At 36.1% G+C, this 21045-nt stretch overlaps 1 protein-coding gene across 4 annotated transcripts in view; it reads right to left on the bottom strand.

Moving 5' to 3' along the window:
• Positions 1-21045, bottom strand: part of SHLD2 (shieldin complex subunit 2) — a 167943-nt gene that overhangs the window by 21632 nt on the left and 125266 nt on the right. For 2 of the 4 annotated variants that reach the window (XM_053663942.1, XM_053663943.1), the window contains exons 6-8: positions 18524-18730; positions 8227-8455; positions 4799-4914 (exon numbers count right to left, since the gene is read on the bottom strand). In XM_053663942.1, coding sequence (XP_053519917.1) covers positions 4799-4914; positions 8227-8455; positions 18524-18730 — 552 coding nt within the window. The remainder of the gene's footprint in view (positions 1-4798; positions 4915-8226; positions 8456-18523; positions 18731-21045) is intronic. The other 2 variants (XM_053663944.1, XM_053663945.1) reach the window with 2 other exon arrangements.

Here is a 21045-nt window from a genome sequence, read left to right as displayed (position 1 = left end):
GTGAAATGGAATCATATCTGTATAATAGGAATACCAGAAGGAGAAGAAGAACAACAAGGGATAGAACACCTATTTGAAGAAGTAATGATGGAAAACTTCCCTAATTTGATGAGAGAAAAAGTCACACAAATCTAGAAACACAGAGTCCCAATCAAGAAGAACCCAAAGAGGCCCACTTCAAGACACATCATAATTAAACTGGCAAAATTCCAAAACAAAGAGAGAATCCTAAAGGCCTCAAGGGAAAAACAGGAAGTAACATACATGGGAGCCCCAATAAGACTAGCAGCTGACTTCTCAGTGGAAACACTATCAGCCAAAATGAAATGGCAAGAAATATTCCAAGTAATGAAAACCAAGGGCCTGCAACTGAAACCACTCTACCCAGCAAGGCTCTCAATTAAAATGGAAGGCCAAATAAGGAGTTTCCCAGACAAAAGGAGCCTCAAAGATTACACCTCCTCCAAACCAGCTCTGCAAGACATGCTAAAGGGTCTGCTTATAAGAACAGGAAGAAAAACAGTGAGAGAAATAATAACAGAGGTATGAAAAATGGCAGTGAAAAAGTACCTATCAATAATAACCTTAAAAATAAATGGATTAAATGTCCCAATCAAAAGACATAGAATAGCAGAATGGATAAGAAAGCATGACCCACACATATGCTGTTTACAAGAGACGTAGCTCAGAATAATACCTACACCAACAGAAAGTGAAGGGTGGGAAACAAATATCTAAGCAAATGGGCAGGAAACAAAGGCCAGGGTAGCAATACTCATATAGGATAAAATATACTTCAAAAAAAGAGCCATAAAAAGATACCCAGAAGATTACTTCATAACACTCAAGGGAAGAATCTATCAAGAAGATATAAGCACCCAACATAAGCACCCAAATATATAAAGAAAATCTTAAAGGAATTTAAGAAAGATATTGACAGCAACACAGTTATACTAGGGGCTTTTAACACCCCACTGTCAGAAATAGATAGATCTTCCAAACAAAATATATCAACAAAGATATTGTGGCATTGAACAATGCCCTACATCAAATGGACTTAACTGATGTATATAGAGCATTTTATCCCAAAGAGGCAAACCACACATTCTTTTCACATGAACATGGAACATTTTTCAGGAATAGACCACATGACAGGACACAAAACAAGCCTCAACAAATTCAAGAAAACTGAAATCATATCAAGCATTTTCTCCAACCACAAGTGACTGAAACTAGAAACCAACCTCAAGGTAAAAAACCGAAAACACTCAAACTTGTAGAAATTGAATAGCATGCTATTAAACAATGAATGGGTCAAGAATGAGATTAAGGAAGAAATAAAAAAGTTTCTGGGAAAAAATGAAAATGAATGCACAACAATCCAAAACTTATGGGACACAGTAAAGACAGTCCTGAGAGGGGAGTTCATAGTGATACAGGCCTACCTAAAAAACATAGAAACATTTCAAATAAACAACCTAACCCTACACCTACAAGAACTGGGGGAAAACAAAGACAGCCCAGAGCAAGTAGAAGGAAGAAAATAACCAAGATCAGAGCAGAGTTAAATGGCGTAGAGACTAATAGCACAATTCTAAGGATCAATAAATCCAGGAGCTGGTTCTTTAAAAAAGTAAAGAAAATCAAAAAGCCTTTAAGCAGACTCATCAAGAAAAAAAAAAAGAGAGGACCCAAATAAACACAATCAGAAATGAAAGAGGAGAAATTACAACTGATTCCACAGAAATACAAAGGATTGTAAGAAATTACTACAAAGGACAATATGCCAAGAAATTTGAAAACCTAGGTGAATTGGACAAATTTCTTAAAAAATACAATCCTCCAAAACTGAATGAAGCAGAAAGCCTAAACAGACCAATAACAGGAGACAAAACTGAAGCAGTAATAAAAAAAACTCCCGACACACAAAAGCCCTGAACCAGACAGTTTCACAGGAGAATTTTACAAAGCATTTAAGGAACAGCTAATCCCTACCTTCACAGATTATTCCAAAAAATCCAAGAAGATGGAAGACTATCAATCTCTTCTTATGAAGTATCATCCTAACCCCCAAATCAGATAAAGACATAACAAAGAAAGAAAACTTTTAGGCCAATATCACCAATGATGTAGACACTAAAATCCCAACAAAATATTGGCAAACTGCATCCAGCAATATGTGAAAAAGATCATACACCATGATCAAGTGGGATTTATCCCAGGGATGCAAGGATGGAAAAATATTCACAAATCAGTAAATGTAATGCATCACATAAGCAAAATGAAAGACCAAGACCACATGATCAAATCAATAGATGCAGAAAAAGCATTTGATAAGGTACAGCACCCATTTATGATTAAAAAACACTGAGCAAAGTGAAAATAGAGAAAATGTTCCTCAACATGATAAAGGCCATATACGAGAGACATAAAGCCAACATCATACTCAATGGGCAAAAACTTAGAGCTTTGCCACTAAGATCAGGAACAAGACCAGGATGCCTGCTTTCACAACTCTTACTCAAAAAGGATTAGAAGTCCTAGACACAGCAATCAGACAAGAAACAAAGAAATAAAAGGTATCCAAATTGGAAAGGAGAAAGCAAAACTGTCATTGTTTGCAGATGACATGATAGTGTACATAGAAAATCCTACAGACTCCACCCCAAAACTGCTCGACCTAATAAATGAATTTGGCAAAACAGTGGATACAAAGTCAATATCCAGAAATCAAAGGCATTTTTGTATATCAACAATGAAACAGCAGAAGCAGAAATCAAGAAAAAATCCCGCTTGACACAGCAACAAGAAAGATAAAATACCTAGGAATAAACCTAACCGAGGAGGTAAAACACCTGTATGCAGAAAACTACACAACGCTGAAGGAAGAAATCAAGGAAGACACAAACAAATGGAAGCATATAATGTGTTCATGGATTGGAAGAATTAACATCATCAAAATGTCCATGCTACCCAAAGCAATTTATAGATTCAATGCACTTCCTATTAAAGTACCAATGACATATTTCACAGAAATAAAAGAGACGTTTCAAAAATTTATATGGAACCATAAATGACCCCGAATAGCAGCTGCAATTTTGAGAAAGAAGGGCAAAGTAGGAGGAGTCACAATACCTGATGCCAAACTGTATTATAAGGCAACTGTAATCAAAACAGTCTGGTACTGGCATAAGAACAGACACATAAATCAATGGAACAGAACAGAGAGCCCAGAAATAAACCCAAGTCTCTACAGGCAATTAATATTCAACAAAGGGGCAGTAACATAAAATGGAGTAAAAATAGCCTCCTCAACAAATGGTGTTGGGAGAACTGGACAGCTACATGCAAAAAAAATGAAACTTGATCGCCGACTTAAACCATACATGTAAAATAAACTCTAGGTGGTTAAAAGACTTAAATATAAGTCATGACACCATAAAAGTCCTACAGGAAAACACTGGCAGGAAAACCACAGACACTCCATACAGCAATATTTTCACCAATTTGTTCTCTGAAGCAAGGAACATATAGGAAAGAATAAACAAATAGGACCTCATCAAAATAAAAAACTTCTGCATGGCTAAAGAAAACAGCATTAAAATACAAAGACAACCAATTATATAGAAAAACATTTGCCCATGATACCTAGGACAACAGTGTGATCTCAAAAATATATATAGAACTCACAAAACTCCACTTCAGGAAGACAAACATCCCAATTAAAAAATGGGCAAAAGACTTGAACAGACAGTTCTCAAAGGAGGACATACAAAGGGCCCTGAGGGATATGAAAAGATGCTCAGCATCACTAGCCACCAGAGAGATGCAAATTAAAACCACAATGAAATATCACTTCACACCAGTCAGAATAGCCATCATAAACAATTCAATAAACAAGTGTTGTAGAGGATGTGGAGAAAAGGGAACCCTAGTGCACTGTTGGTGGGAATGCAGACTGGTACAGTCACTGTGGAAAACACTGTAGAATTCCCTCAGAAAACTAAAAGTGGAACCGCCTTTCCACTTTTATATCCTAAGAACCCGGAAACACCAATTCAAAAGAACCTATGTATGCAAGTGTTCATAGCAGCACAATTTACCATAGCCAAGTGCTGGAAGCAACCTAAGTGTCCATCAGTAAATGAATGGGTCAAAAAACTATGGTACATTTACACAATGGAATACTATGCAGCAGAGAGAAAGAGGAGCCTCTACCCTTTGCAACAGCATGGACGGAACTGGAGAACATTATGCTAAGTGAAATAAGCTAAATGGTAGGGGACAAATACCGTATGATCTCAGCTTTAACTGGTATCTAATCAACAAAACAAGTAAGCAAAATATAACCAGAGAAACTAAAATTAAGAACAATCTGATAGTTACCAGAGGGTAGGTGGGAGGGGATAATGGGTAGAAGAGGGGAAGGGTTTTCAGGAACAACTATAAAGGACACATGGACAAAATCAAGGGGGTGTGGAAGCAGGGCAGGGAGGTGGGTTTGGCTGAGGTTGGCAGGGGGTAGTGGGCAGTAAACGCAGACAACTGTAATTGAACAACAATAAAATAATCTTAAAAAAAACTAAGATCTTAGTGTTTTTTCTGTGTACCAATTGACACTTTAGAGTAAGAAGAGATTAAGTGCTTGCTTCCCTCTATTTGTGTGCTGAGACAGGTGTAGAGCAATTAAGCTTTAATTTACAGTCTAGTGTTCATTCTATTCCAATATACACTCTATAGTCCTGAAATCAGTGGTTTTACCAAAAACAACCTCTCCAATGACCTGTTGGTATCTCACCTATAACTCTGCTGAGCCGGTCAGAAGAAATGTTTAGAAGAATCTTCTCTATTAGCTTTGATCCCACATGGATGCAAACCTTGTGGATTCCATCAACTATGGTCATTGAAGCTGGCCTACAAAAGAGTATATAGCACATGACCTTCAAAAGATTTTCCCATTTTAAAAATGCATAAATAAAATATAATTTCAAAAAGCACTGGGTTTTTATGTAGGGTTAATTTTGATTTCTAAAACAATGTTTCAGAATATCCTAAAAATAAGAGAAGGGCTTTTTAAAAAAAGTGTTTCAAATTATAAAGTAATAAATTAGATTTATTTCAAATTCATTTAAAAATTTTAGATTGTACTATAAGAAAACACTATTTTACACATGTGTAAATTATTTTTTGAAATAAAATAAAGATGATAACTACATATTTCAGAATCACAACTTCAAGTTATTTTTTCCAATGGACTCTTTGCTATCAAAAACATAGTCTTTGGCATGTCACTAAATAGGGAAGCAGATAAGTAATTTTAAGTACATCATGCAATGGTAAATACTGTGTAGTGCTAAGAAGAATGAGGAAGATTTAAAAGTGCTATTATGGAAGGCACACCATGATATACTCTCAGGAACAAATAGTATGAAAGAACTGTGAATAGCTGAATATAGTATTATAAATATGCTTGTATAAGCATAATAAATTACTGAGGATATGCAAAAACTTCTAATAAGCATGGAAGTAACATTGATGGTAGAGCGGGTAGATAGGGAGGAAGACCTTTACTACTGGTTTTAGTACTTCCTCTGTAGTTTGCATCTTACCATGGCATGTCTTACCTTTAAAAAAATAATTAATTAAAAATGTTTAATAAATTAATTTTAAAAAATATATTGAGAACAGAATTTAGAAACAGACTCATGAGTATAGGGAAATTTAGTGTAACAGATAAAACAACGCTGATATTCCCTCCAAAAATCTACTGCACCCTTTACCTAGGTCCTTTCCTCTTCTTCACTCTATAGTCTTGCCCTAGACTATCTCACTTACTCCATTCTTTATTTTTTAAAAAATTATATATATACACACACATATATATGTTTACACATACATACTGAATCTTGGTTTATAAATGCCAAGATTATGGATATACCAACCATATATCAGTATAGATATAGTCAGTATCTGCTATGTATTACACAGTAAAAAAATATATATATATTCAGTATCTACTATGTACAAGAAACTATGCTAAGCAGTGGGTACTATAAAATAGAAACAGCAAAATGGAGTTGATGTTGTCAAGTAGGCAATCTAAAACAGAACCTGGAGACCTCCAGGAAGTTGAGCTAACACAGCCCCTCTACGTGAAACTGAACTTTTGAACTGGACTAAAGCACAAAACAGCTCTATCATGATACAATTCCTAGAACTGGCCCTGTATTGCTGAACTATTAAGAAATAAAATAAGTGGAACCTAATCAACAAAACAAACAAGCAAGCAAATTATCCAGAGACAGTAAAATGAAGAACAAATGGACAGTAACAAGAGGGGAGGGGGTAGGGGTTTTCAGGAACACGTATAAAGGACACATGGACAACACCAAAGGGGGTTAGAATCAAGGATGAGAGGTGGGGATGGCTGGGGTTGGGCGGGGGGACTTACTGGGGGGGGTGGAAAATGGAGAGAACCATATTTAAACAAGAATTAAAAAATGTAAAAAAAATTTTTTTAACCTAGCAAAAGACATAACCAAGTAATCATATAGCATAGTCTGCCTGCCAGCACCAGTCACAGCTCTTTCAAAACAATTTCTGTAATCCCTTTAGAGCCCTGCTTTTCCTGTCTTTATGAACTCTATCCCTTTCTTTCCCTTCTAGGAACACTTTTGGTTTTCTACCCCAGTATATGTCTACAAAACTGCAATTCTTAAAAGTCCCCCCAAACTAACCTTTTGTTTGCCTTGCTGTTCTTGGTCAAAATTGATTGACAGCATATATTAGTGAACAAGATAGATCTGGTTCCTTCACTTGAGGAACTTAAGCATTTAGTGAGATAAAAAGATAATAAGCTTTTTGACAATGATGCCAGATTGTTCGATGGGATCATAATAGTCTTTTCAACAAAAAGTGCTGAGACGACTGGATATTCACATGCAAAAGAATTAAGTTGGGCCCTGGCTGGCCTAGCTCAGTGGATTGAGTGTGGGCCTGCAACCAAACAACCACAGTTCAATTCCCAGTCAGGGCACATGCCTGGTTTGCAGGCCAGTTCCCAGCAGGGGACACATGAGAGACAACTACACATTGATATTTCTCTCCCTGTCTCTTTCCCTTCCCCTCTAAAGATAAATAAATAAAATCTTTAAAAAAAAAGAATTAAGTTGGACTCCTTCCTTACACCATATGTAAAAATTCAAAATAAATCACAGACCTATATGCAAGAGTTAAAACTATACAATTCATAGAAGAAAACAGAGGAGTAAATCTCTATGATCTTGGCTTATAAATGATACATTTTTTAGATATACCAACCAAAACCAAAAGAAAAAAACCAGATAATAAAAAGTGTTGGCAAGGATGTGAAGAAACTACAACCCTCACACATTGCTGGTAAGAATGTAAAATTGTGCAGCAGTTTTGAAAAAGTTTGGCAGTTTCTCAAAAGGTAAACATAGAGTTACCACATGTCCCAGTAATTCTACTTTTGAGTGCATACCCAAGAAAAATGAAAACATATACCCATGCAATAATTTGTACATGAATGGTCACATCAGTATTATTTATAATAGCCAAAAAGTGGGAACAAGCCAAAAGCTGAGCTGGGTAAAAGAAGGAATGAGAAGTGACTGCTGAAGGGGCCTTGAGGGCAGGGGTGATTAAAATGTCCAAAATAGCAATGACTGCTACTTTGTAAAGGCATGCAATTTATAAGTTAAAAAGAAAAAGATTACCCAAAATGTGAACACTTATTATTCAGAAAACAATGTGTTTTTCACTTAATTGGTTAGTCATTTTACCACAGCACATTTGGGATCCTTATTTTTCTAATGTGAATTTGGGAAAATTGAAGTACAGAAAGGTAAAACACCTTAGAAGCTTCTACCACTCAAAGATTAGATCATATAATACTTTTAACCTTTAAATTCCAAATATTTGTTAATGTGGGGGACTGAGTTTCTTCATTTAGATCTTGGATGAAAGTGTAAACCAAGTAAAAATTTTCTTCAGAATAGCTTCTTCAAGACAATAAACTCTCCAAATTACCACTTTTAAAAATCCTGTTATGATTTTAATCACTCAGGGGAACTTTTGTACTCTTGGATTAGCTCTAATTAGTTCTCATTAGAAAGTAAGAGTTGATATATGTAATTTTTTAGTCACTTCCAGTCCTATAAAAATAAATATTTTCCATCTGATTGGCTTACTTAGTTGCCTTACCTGTAGTATATTTTCTTCATAGTACATGGCAAGCAGCTAAAACACTGTTTGTAGATCTTGTTCTCATCCGTTTCTAGTTCCAACCCACATTTTGCACAACCAGTATACGTAATGTTGGGAAGAGAAGAGAAAATGCTCTTCAGAGAACTATGAGCATTTATAACTATTTTCTGATCTGCTGTAATATTAAACACTAGCTCTAAAATCTCGGCTTTGATTAGAATCACTCCTACAAAAGATAGACAAAAATATTATAAATTATAGGACCAAAATTATAATTTACAAATATGGCTAATTATGTACTTAATTTACAGTTTCTTAATTTACAGTTTCTTATTGTGAAGAATACATCCAAGATCTTGTTCTTGGTCTTCTCTTCTTCACTCTTCCTAAATAATCTCACTCACTTATGGCTTCATTATTGACCCTAGAATGTAAAGGGTGGTTTGCCAGCAATTTAGAGTAAAGATTTATTTGGCTAATTTGGCTGAACAGATGATATTTTCTTTCTCCTTCTGTCCTCTGGAATCATAGAAAATAAGTTTAATTCTTTTAGCAGAAATCCCTTCCAACACTTGAAACTAGTGAACATCTCTTCTCTCCTTATCTTCTCTTCTGTCTCTTTAAAATTATTTTTAATTATTGATTACAGAGGGAGAGACAGAGAATGAGAGCGACAGACAGAGAGAGACAGCAATTTGCTGTTCCACTTAATTACGCATTCAGTGGTTGATTCTTGTATGTGCCCTGACCTGGGATCAAACCTACAACCTTAGTGTATGGGATAATGCTCTAACTAACTGAGCTACCCAGCCAGGGCCCCTTCTGTCTTTTTAAGTGATCATCATCAAAAACCAAATAGGAGGTAAGTTATCCTTCTATTCTCAATTTTGTCTAAAAATCATATACCACTAGCTTAACCTCTTCTTTAAACTTTCTTTTTCAATTTCCTGCCCCAAATCACCATACTCTGGGTGTTGATGATACAGCCACATGAGCACTGAGAGTTCTCGTTTACTAAATGCGTGACTCACCAGGAACCCCGAGCATGCTCATTCTCTACTCACTGGCTCACGTACTCACCTGTTAAAAAAAGAAAAGAAAGAAAGAAAAACTGAGTATCTATTATCTGCCAGACACCCTTTTTTCTAATTTATCTTGGCCTTATTGTGTACTAGTGAGATCTATGAGTTTATCTGAGCATTTCCTCTCTTCTTCTCCATATTCAGTTTAAGCCCTTTTAAAGTTTTTTTTAAAGCCTTTATTTAAGCATTTGTTCCTTATCCATCTAGCAGGCAGTACACTCTAAGTCAAGAACTCATCACTCTGGTGTCCTATTCTTTCTGGTTATCTCTTTGAGAGTCCCAATAACGGTGATTTCCTATTTCTAAGTCCTTCAATTTGCTTTAGTCTTTTAGTGCCTAAATATTGTTTCATCATGTCTGCTGATTATGTCATATATCCCAGGTCATATGAATTGCAAGAGTGTATAGTGATCAGCATATCTAATAAACTATAGCAGACAGACTCTCCTTCACACCTTTCCACATACATGTTGAATCATTAAGAAACAAATGAAAGAATTTAATAATCTTAGAAGAGTGTTAAATAACTCCTCTAACATTTTATAAATTTAGACACCTCTTTTAAGAAATTTAAAGCTCATAACAAATGAGGACTCTGCTTTTAAGGGAATTACAGCCTGCTGGGCACTGATATTCTGCTGATGACAGGACGAGGTGCTGAATGAGCATCTTCATTTCTTTACAAGGAGCCAGGAACAACTTATCACTCTCTGGCTTTTGTTAAGCTTTGTTAAAAAGAGCAAAACTTCTTAGAAAATTCTGCCATGTTGTTCTCCCTTTCTCCTGCCTTTTATTTAACTATGAAATAGTTAGGCTAGGAAAAACTTCCTTTACTTCCATGTGCTCTGATAGAAACTATGACAGACATAAACAATGACAGAAACTATGAAGTCAGCCCTCATAGTTGAAAATAAAGAAAATGAAAATGGCTCAAAGGTCCTCTCTGAACACAACCTACCACGGACTGATTGTAACGGTACAAAGTTTTTGCATGGTTTCCCAATAGGGAGCACATCTCCAGGGTTTCCAAGAATACTCCCAATTACCAGTCTCATCCCCCAAATTGGAGAGACTCTACATCTTGGTGCCATTAATCATCAGAGCTGTGACCACTTATTTTGTTGGTATTTTAAAATCTAATTCTAGGTCATTAGTCCCAGGAGGTAACTGTTTTAATGTAAGCAGTAGATAAAAGAGTTGACTTCTCCATGACACCAAATTGAATAAAGTTCCTCCACTGCCTATGGCATCCTTCTTGCAGTGATCAGCTCCATAAGCTTGTGGGGACTTGGGAGGTGGGGAGACAGGAGAGGCACACAAGTATGAAACTGTTCTAGGAACTAATGCGAAACTACAACATTACCCAAGATTTTACCAGTTTCTATAAATCTAGAGTCTTGTGTGGCCACATGCAACTTACTTCCATTTTTGAAAGCTGTATAAAAGTGTAACAGTATAAAAATTGTAAATTTTTGCCCTGGCTGGTGGATTGAGCTCAGTGGATTGAGCATGGGCCCGTGAACCAAAGGATCTCAGTTCGACTCCCAGTCAGGGCACATGCCTGGGTTGCAGGCCAGTTCCCAGCAGAGGATTCATGAGAGGCAACCATTCATTGATATTTCTCTCCTTCTCTCCTTCCCTTCTCCTCCCCTCTAAAGATAAATAAAATATTTTTTAAAATAATAATAAAATAAAATAAAATATTAAAAATTGTAAATTTTCTGTTATTTGTTATCTTCTAGAAATGTTAGTCTTAAATTAACTATTAGTATTACTAAACATTTGAAATAAGCATAAATGAGTATATGGCGTTCTTCTCTGAGAATAAATCTATGTATGCCATTAAAAGTTGGGTTTTTTGAGAGGTGTTACTATCTTTGTTTTCTACTTGCACTCTCTTTAACTTAGTTTTATGATGCTAATCGTATCTTATAAAATATACATACATACCAATGTGGATTAATACAACCTGTAAATTTTTTTATATTTATTTATTCTTAAAGAGAGGGGAAGGGAAGGAAAAAGAGTGGGAGAGAAACATCAATGTGTGGTTGCCTCTCATGTGTCCCCTACTAGAGACCTGGCCTGCAACCCAGGCATGTGCCCTGACAGGGAATGGAACTGGCAACCCTTTGCTTCACAGGCCCGTGCTCAATCCACTGAGCTACACCAGCCAGGACAACAACCTGTAAAATTTTAAGCTGGTATTTGGCCAATGTAGTGTAAGAAACTAGATTCACGCTCCCACCTTGTTATACAAAAAACCCCCACAAATACTTGGTCTTTGTCCTTAGTCCTGGGCTCCAAAATCCCTTAGAATCTCCAGAGTGATAAGAGTATCTTTTGTATGCTATTGAGAAGACTGGTGACTGGGGGCCCATAAGTAGCTTCAGGATGGAGACTAGTCACCAGAAAGACCAAGGCATGATTAGAGGGTTGAAACTTTTGGCTCTACCTTACAAATTCTGAAAGTTTCAGTTAATCACCAATGGTCAATGATTTAATCAACTGTGCCTACAGGATGAATCCTTGATTAAAATCCTTAAATAACAGAGTTCAGGGAGCACACAAGGGTGCTGGGAGACTGGTGCAACTGAAGAGGTGCATCTGTGCATGGAGCAGAAGCTCCATGTCCCTTCACCCATAACTTGCCTTGTGCATCTTTTCCATTTGGCCTTTCCTGAGTTGCATCCTTTATAATAAACTGCTAAGTATAAATCGAAAGTGTTCCTGAAGTCTATGAGCAGCTCTAGTAAATTACTGAACCTGAAAGGAGGGTGTGTTGTAGGAATGCCCAACTTTGTAGTTAGTATATGGTAACATCTGGACTACATCTTGACTGAAAGAACTCCATCTCAGAGGCCTAACTGTAATTCTTTGCTTTCAGTAAAATTCCAGAAAGAATGTATGATGATAACATCCTTTCTCAACATCATATTCTGCAATAGCTTTTTTGTCAATTAAACAGTAACTGAAATGTGTGCACAAGCATGATTTTTAGGCCCTTTGAGTAGTCTACTGACCATGGAAAACATCTTGTGACTACCCAGGAATAAACTGCCTCTTGATGATGATTGTGGGACAACTGACCTCATCCTTATTCCCAAGCCCTATACCCACCTCAAGGCCCCTGTATAAGCTACCCACAAGAACCTCTTGGGGCGCTCAACTTCTCTTTTCTGGTGAGCTCCCTTGTATACAAGCTCTCTTCATAAATTCTACATGATTGATCTTGTACTGAGTTCAGTCCTCACTTCTATGACATGGAGATTCAAGAACCTGGCACTGAAGGTTTGGTAACATAGCCAAGTCAGAATACGTCCAGGATACAACACAGAAGTGTGGGTATACCAATACTTATTACTGGCATATGAAGCAAGGATAGTCTTGTGGGGTTGAGCTCTTAAACCTGTGGAGTCTGACACCAATTCTGGGTATGGTATGTGACTGGGAGTGTCAAAATTGAATGGTGGGACATCCAGTTGGTTTCCAGAGATTTGGAGAACTGGTTGTTGGTATGGGAAAATAAACTACATATATTCAGTGTCAGAAGTATTACATATAAAAACAGTTCAGATATTTGAAACAACTAAAAAACCAAACAAGTGTATGAAAATATTCTCAAGACCTTGGATATCAGGCAACAGAGTACAGTGATCCTTAAGAGACTGAGCCCAGTGACTGCCTCAGCTTACAGACATGAGAGTTTCCTGGCTACGGTGCAGGTAATGGGAACTCAGCAGAACCTGATGGCTTCCTTGGGTTCAGAGGAGAAAGAACTTTTATCTGGAAGACTAATATTGCTAGAGTTCTTGGGGCAGGGTAGTAGACAGATGAGAGCTGCAATAAGAGAAAGCTACAGAGGGTCCCCCTGGAGATTTCACCTGAGTATTTGTGACCAGAGGTCAAGGAAAGAACCATCTGAAAGGATTATTGGGAACAATTCCCCAAAGCTTCAACAAAGCCAGGAAAAATGCATTTTCCTACCAGCTACGGTGGGAAGTCTCATAATCCATTGGGCATTAAATAGAGAACTCAGAAGCTGTACTTAGAGGGAAATTTATGGCACCACACACCTACACTGGAAAAAAAAGGAAAGTCTCATATCAATGATCTCAATTTGCACCTAATAAATGAGAAAAAGTAAAATCCAAGAAAGCAGAAGAAAGGAAATAATACTGATCAGACTAGATATTGATGAAGTAGAAAATAGGAAAATAGGGGGGAAATCAATCTGAAAACATCAATAAAATCAATAAACCTCTAGCCAAATTAACCAGGAAAAAAACAGGTAGAAAACATAAATTAGCAATACCAGGTAATACCAATATCACTACAGATGGTACAACCACTCTCTAAAATAGTATGGCAGTTTCTTAAGAAGTTAAAACATCACCATATAACCTAGCTATTTATTCAATTCCTAGATATTTACTCATAAGAAAGGAAAGACTGTCCATATAATGCCTTATACATGAATATTTATGGAAGCTAGTAAATAACAGCCAAGAACTGATAAAAAATAACTCAAATATCTATCAACACATGAATAAATTTTAAAATCTTAATGTATCCATAGAAGAAAAATGACTATAAATTGCTGATATGCACAACAGCAGGGACATCTCAAAAGAATTTCCTAAAGATGCCAAACAAAACAATAGTCATACTGTATCATTCCAAGTATATCAAGTCACAGAAAATTCAAACTAATCCCCAGTATTAGAAAGCAGATTGAATTAAAAGATTAGCTTCTAGTAATTACAAATAAACAAGTATTACAAGTGAACATCAAAAGACTGTAGGCAAAAAGCTAAGAAGATGCCAATATCTGGTTCAGATATTTACAAAGATCTATAATTCACTTTTATATATACTTCCCCAACAAATTGTACCTCCTTTACTTGTATTAAAACTAGCAATATTGCTTTCACCACTTCTTTCAACATAGTATTGGAAGTCCTGCCACAGCAATCAGACAAGAAACAAAGAAATAAAAGGTATCCAAATTGGAAAAGAGAAAACAAAACTGTTGTTGTTTGCAGATGACATGATACTGTACATAGATAACCCTATAGACTCCACCAAAAAACTACTCAACCTAATCAGTAAATTTGGCAAAGCAGTGGGATAGAAAGTCAATGTTCAGAAACCAAAGGCATTTTGTATACCAACAACGAAATATCAGAAACAGAAATCAGAAAAAAAATCCCACTTGACATAGCAACAAGAAAGATAAAGTACCTGTGAATAAACCTAACCAAGGAAGTAAAAGACATATACTCAGAAAACTACACAACACTGAAGAAAGAAATTAAGGAAGACACAAACAAATGGAAGTACATAACGTGCTCAAGGATAGGAAGAATTAACATCATCAAAATGTCCACACTACCCAAAGCAATTTATAAATTCAATACACTCCCTATTAAAGTACCAATGACATATTTCACAAAAATGCAACAAACATTTCAAAAATTTATATGGAACCATAAATGACCCCGAATAGCAGCTGCAATTTTGAGAAAGAAGAACAAAGTAGGAGGGATCACAATACCTGACATCAAACTACATTACAAGGCCACAGTAATCAAAACAGTCTTGTACTGGAATAAGAACAGACACATAAATCAATGGAACAGAACAGAGAGCCCAGAAATAAACCCAAGTCTCTACAGGCAATTAATATTCAACGAAGGGGCAGTAACATAAAATGGAGTAAAAATAGCCTCTTCAACAAATGGTGTTGGGAGAACTGGACAGCTACATGCACAAAAATGAAACCTGACCACCAACTTACACTATATACAAAAATAAACTCAAGATGGATAAAGACTTAAATGTAAGTCACAACCCCATAAAAGTCCTAGAGGAGAACATAGGCAGAAAAGTCTCAGACATTCCATGCAGCAATATTTTCACTGATTTGTCCCCTAAAGCAAGAAACATAAAGGAAAGAATAAATAAATGATATCTTATCAAAATAAAAAGCTTTTGCATGGTTAAAGAAAACATCAGCAAAATGAACAGGGAACCAATCACATGGGAAAATATATTTCCAAAAGACAACTCAAAAAGGGTTTGATCTCAAAAATATATAAAGAACTCACATGACTCCACTCCAGGAAGACAAACAATCCAATTAAAAAATGGGCAAAGGACCTGAACAGACATTTCTCCAAGGAGGACATATGAAGGGGCCTGAGGAATATGAAAAGATGCTCAGCATCACTTGCCACCAGAGAGATGCAAATTAAAACCATAATGAAATACCACTTCACACCAGTCAGAATGGCCATCATAAACAAAATAACAAACAACAAGTACTAGCTAGGTTACAGAGCAAAGAGAACCCTCTACACTGTTGGTGGGAGCGCAAACTAGTGCAGCCACTGTAGAAAACATTGTGGGATTTCCTCAGAAAACTAAAAATGGAACTGCCTTTCAACCCAGGAATTCCACTGCTGGGATTATACCCTAAGAATCCTGAAACACCAATCCAAAAGAACCTATGCACTCCAATGTTCATAGCAGCACAACTGACAATAGCCAAGTACGGGAAGCAACCTAAGTGCCCATTAGTAAATGAGTGGATAAAAAAACTGTGATATATTGTCACAGTGGAATACTATGCAGCGGAAAGGAAGAAGGACCTCCTACCCTTTACGGCAGCACACATGGGTTTGGAGAGCATTATGCTGAGTGAAATAAGCCAGGCCATGAAAGACAAAAACCATATGATCTCACCTTCAAGTGAAACCTAATCAACAAAACAAACAAGAGAGCAAAATATAACAAGACACTGAAATAAAGAATGGACTGACAGTAACCAGAAGGAAGGTGGGAGGGCATAATAGGGGGAAAGAGGGATGGGTTGTCAAGAAACATGTATAAAGGTCACATGGACAAAGCCAAAAAGGGGCAAGATCCAAGATGGAAGGTGGGGATGGCTTGGGTGGATGGGAGTGGCAGGGGGCAGAATGGAGATAATTGTACTTGAACAACAGTTTTTAAAAAAAGGAAAACTAAATAAAATCTTTTTTTAAAGTAGCAATACTGAAGATGGAAACATACATACATACACTTTGCCTCCATGCTAAAAAGAAGGACAAAAACAAATTTAAAAACAAAAAATAACCAGAACTGCCAGAAAATCAAACTGTATGGAAGTCCAACAACCAAGGAATTAAAGAAGAAACATTCATTCAGACAAATAGGAGGGGTGGAGAGGACCTGTGGCAAGGCTGAAGCTGGAGGACTAGGTGGGTGAGGTAGCAGCTGGCAGTCCCATATTTGCGTACAGATAAACCAGGGAGAACAACTGGGGAACAAGATGGATGGGGCAACCCAGGGCTCCAGAGCAGGGAAATAAAGCCTCAAAACCTCTTGCACTAAAAACCGGCAGGGATTGAGGTGGTGGGGGAAACTCCCAGACTCATAGCAGAGTTTATTGGAGAGACCCACAGGATCTTAGAACATACATAAACCCACCCACCCAGGAATCAAAACCAGAAGGGCCAAATTTGTTTGCCGGTAGCAGGGAAAGTGACCGAAAACTGTCCAAGAGGCAAGCAAGTGACATTGTTCTCTCTCTGACCCCTCCCCCACATGCAGTACCACAACACAGTGACCTGGGTTGCCCCACCCTGGTGAATACCAAAAATTCTGCCCCTTACAATGTAATAGCTGCACTGAAACCAAAAACATATGACCCTAATGAAAGAACAGATCACAGCTCCAAATATAGAACTAAGTGATGAAGAGATAGCCAATCCATAAGAGGTAGAGTTCAAAACAATGGTTATCAGGATGCTCACAGAAGTGGTTAAGTATGGTCACAATACAATGGTAAAAGTGAAGGGTATGCAAAGTGAGATGAAGAGAAATATACAGGGAACCAACAGTGGCAGGAAGGAAACCCGGACTCAAATCAATAATTTGGAGCAGAAGGAATAAACATTCGACCACAACAGAATGATAAAACAAGAATTCAAAAAAGTGAGGAGAGGCTTAGGAACCTCTGGGACAACTTCAAATGCTACATCTGAATCATAGGGGTACCAGAAAAAGAAGAGGAAGAGCAAGAAATTGAAAACTTATTTGAAAACATAATGAAAAATAACTTCCCCAATCTGGCAAAGGAAATAGACTTCTAGGAAGTCCAGGAAGCTCAGGGAGTCCCAAACAAGTTGGACCCAAGGAAGCTCACACCAAGGCACATCATAATTACATTATCCAATATTAAAGATAAGGAGAGAATCTTAAAAGCAGCAAGAGAAAAGGACATAGTCACCTACAAAAAGTTCCCATAAGACTATCAGCTGATTTCTCAAAAGAAACCTTGCAGGCAAGAAGAGGCTAGAAAGAAGTATTCTACATCCTGAAAGGCAAGGACCTACATCCAAGATTATACTGCCCAGAAAAGATGTCATTTAAATTGGAAGGGCAGATTAATTGCTTTCCAGATAAAGGAAAGTTAAAAGGAGTTCTCTATCACCAAACCCTTATTATATGAAATGTTAAAGGGAGTTATTAAAGAAAAGCTGATGATCAAAAATAGAAACAGTAAAATGACAAGCAACTCATAACTATCAATGACTGAACCTAAAAAAACAAAAAACAAAAATAAACTGAGCAAACAACTAGAACAGGAACAAAATCATAAAAATGGAGATCACATGGAGGGTTATCAGTAGAGAGGTGGGTAAGAATGGGGGAAAGACAGAGGAAATAAGAAGAATAATTGGTAGATAGAAAATAGGGGGAGGTTAAGAATATATAGGAAATGAAGAAGCCAAGGAACTTAATATGTACAACCCAGGGGCATGAACTAAGCGGGGCAGGAATGCTGGTGGGAGATGGGGTTACAGGGCAGAGGGGAATAAAGGGGGAAAAATGGGACAACTGTAATATCATAATCAATAAAATATACTTAAAAAAAACTAGCAATATCACCCTGACCAGTGTGGCTCAGATGGCTGGGTAATACTGCAAAGCAAAAGGTCACCGGTTCAATCTCCAGTCAGGATACCTAACTAGGTTACGTGCTGGGGTTTGGTCCCTCATTGTGGCATGTGGGAGAAGCAACAGATAGATGTTTCTCTCATACACCGATGTTTCTTTCCCTGTCTCCCTCCTACCCTGCCCTCTCTCAAAAAATAAATAAGTAAAACCTTAAAACTAGAAAAATCTTATGCATATAAAAATCTTACCTGAACATTTATCCTCCAAGTGTGTTGCTAAGTCTGATATCTTCACAAAAGAGGGCATGCTTTTTTGAAATTTTGCTTTAAATGTTATTGCTCTTTTATCATCATCAAACAGGCACTCACAGGATGACCAAGGTGTTGTATGCAATTCTAGATTTTCTAGGATGCAATTGCGCTGAACGAAAAGATATTTAAATTCCCAAATATAATCTTAAACAAACAGATAAAAACAAAAAGTTATCAAAAAGGAAATAATTTTGGCTCAGAATCAGATTAAACAGACTGACCTAATTTAATCAGTTAAACCATAATTTTTATCACACTAAGGAATTTGGGTATAAAGGAACAAAACATGAATATATTAAGGCAACAGTAAGGATGCCAGAGATGATTTTAATAAAATTTTTTCTAAAGATTTCTTGGTCTCCTAAATAGTCACAATTTATTATAAACAACTGCTTTTCAGAGCAGCAAATTTTCATTTTGATATCTATAGGCAAAGATGACATAATAAGCACACAGAAATGGATACAGGTCTGTCATAGTCAATATCTCTGATTGATTTTCAACACCTTAGTTTTCTTGCATAGCTATCTCTTCCCCAAACAAAAAGGCATTTAGATACAGTTGTATAAATTTTTAACTCCCTCAGTAATAATTCTAATTCTTAAAACCACAATAGCACAGACCTTCTTGCCTAATAAACATGTCCTATATTAATAAATTCAAATTCAAAACTGTAATAAAACAGAGGTCTCTTATGACTAAGTTTTCAATAATAAAATATTAACTAAACTATTTTTAGTTTTGCTTACTTCAGGTCAATATCTAATTCACATGCCCTCACCCACTTCCTTATTTTCTTTCATTTGACAGGTTTTTTTAATTTCCAGCGAACTTTAGAACAAGTCATTATATCTGTATAAATATTGCATCATTAGGTAGAATTAAAGCATCTTCGTTCTATACTGTTGCTTAAAACCAATCCATATTTTTAAAATAGCTTTGTTGTCTTATTACAAAATATACAGATAAACTAATTAAATAAACAGGAGCCATAATCTCAATACCCCAAAATAAAGTTAACATTTGTTTTCAATTTGTTTCATTTTTACTTAGCATGTCAAGTACATTTTTACGTTATTATTACTCTACATTATTGAAAAATCTGCATAATATGACATTGCATAGATAGACCAAAATCTTTAAAATTATTATTATAGCAATACTCTATTTTGGGGCTTGTTGGGTTTTTCTACTTTTCACTATTACAAATAGTAGTACCAGGATAAATATACTTTTAGTTACATCTTAACACATAGTCATGATGAATTTCTGTAAGTGTGATTATTAGGCCAAAGGTATTCCAAATTCTAAGGTTTTCATATGGATTGTTCTCAAGAAAGGATTTGCCAGTTTACACTTCTGACAGCTTATAAGAGTGACTGTCTCTTCATATCCTCTATTAATTTCTTAAGAGACAAATCATCTATCATTTTGTGTGTCTTCAGTTACTTGAGTAAAATTTTCTTTTGTTTACTGGTCTTCTTTGAGGAATCAAATTTCTTCTTTGAGGACTTGCCTGTTAATGCATCTGTTGCCCATTCATACTCATAGATATCTGACTTTTGACAAAATGTAACTTTTTTCTGGTTTCTCACTTGTATTTTAAGTTTGTATACCATGATTTTTATATTAATATATAGTATAGTAGATTTTGTTGCTGCATGTTATTTAACGTCCTAACACTGGATTTCAAGTAAGTTTGCTTTATTTTCTTCTACTACTCATTCTTTTTTTAAATACATGAATCTCTAATTCATCTCTAATCTATTTGGGCACGACTACTAAGTATAAATTTAATTTTTTTCTCAAATTATTAGCTAGATACCCCAAACATTATATTAAAAAGTTCACCTTTATTTTCTAATTATAACATGTTTATTGTATAATATTTAGATAAAGAAAAGGGAATTAATGGGTGATAAAGATTGGCTATGCTTTAATAAGCTGGAAATGGTACTGTCATATGTTTGAACTTTTTCATACTAAAGGGTTTAAAAAATAAATGCAGATTCACAAATGCATAAAATTAAAACAAAGGTGTGAAGAAAAAATAAAAACCCTATATTATCATACAGAGGTAGCCACGGCTAGCATTTTTGTATCCATATTTCCAGATTTTTAAGTGTTAAGTACATATTTATATATCCACTTGTATTAAAATAGTATCATAGTACACATGAAGTTTTATCACCTACTTTTTAAACTAAGTAATATATCTCTCCAGGCTAGTGAACATACATTTGGTAGTGAGTACCTTTGTGTGCCGACCCAGAACACAAATCACCTGCTTTAACTGTTCCCACTCCCTCTGAAATAAGCTCAGGCATTCCTAGTTCTAGTTTTCAAACCAGTCCACCAGGCTACAAGTGAATGAATCAAATTCCATCTGGGCAATTAGATTCTCTTTGCTGGGAATTTGGAAATGCTACTGATCTCTTAAAAATATCCAGTTGGCCAAA

The sequence above is a fragment of the Artibeus jamaicensis genome, unplaced genomic scaffold, assembly GCF_021234435.1.
Source record: "Artibeus jamaicensis isolate MK-2021 breed Jamaican fruit bat unplaced genomic scaffold, CSHL_Jam_final contig_332, whole genome shotgun sequence".
Taxonomy (NCBI): Eukaryota; Metazoa; Chordata; class Mammalia; order Chiroptera; family Phyllostomidae; genus Artibeus; species Artibeus jamaicensis.
Note: the sequence above shows the minus strand (reverse complement) of the source record. Positions and strands in the feature narration are given on the sequence as shown.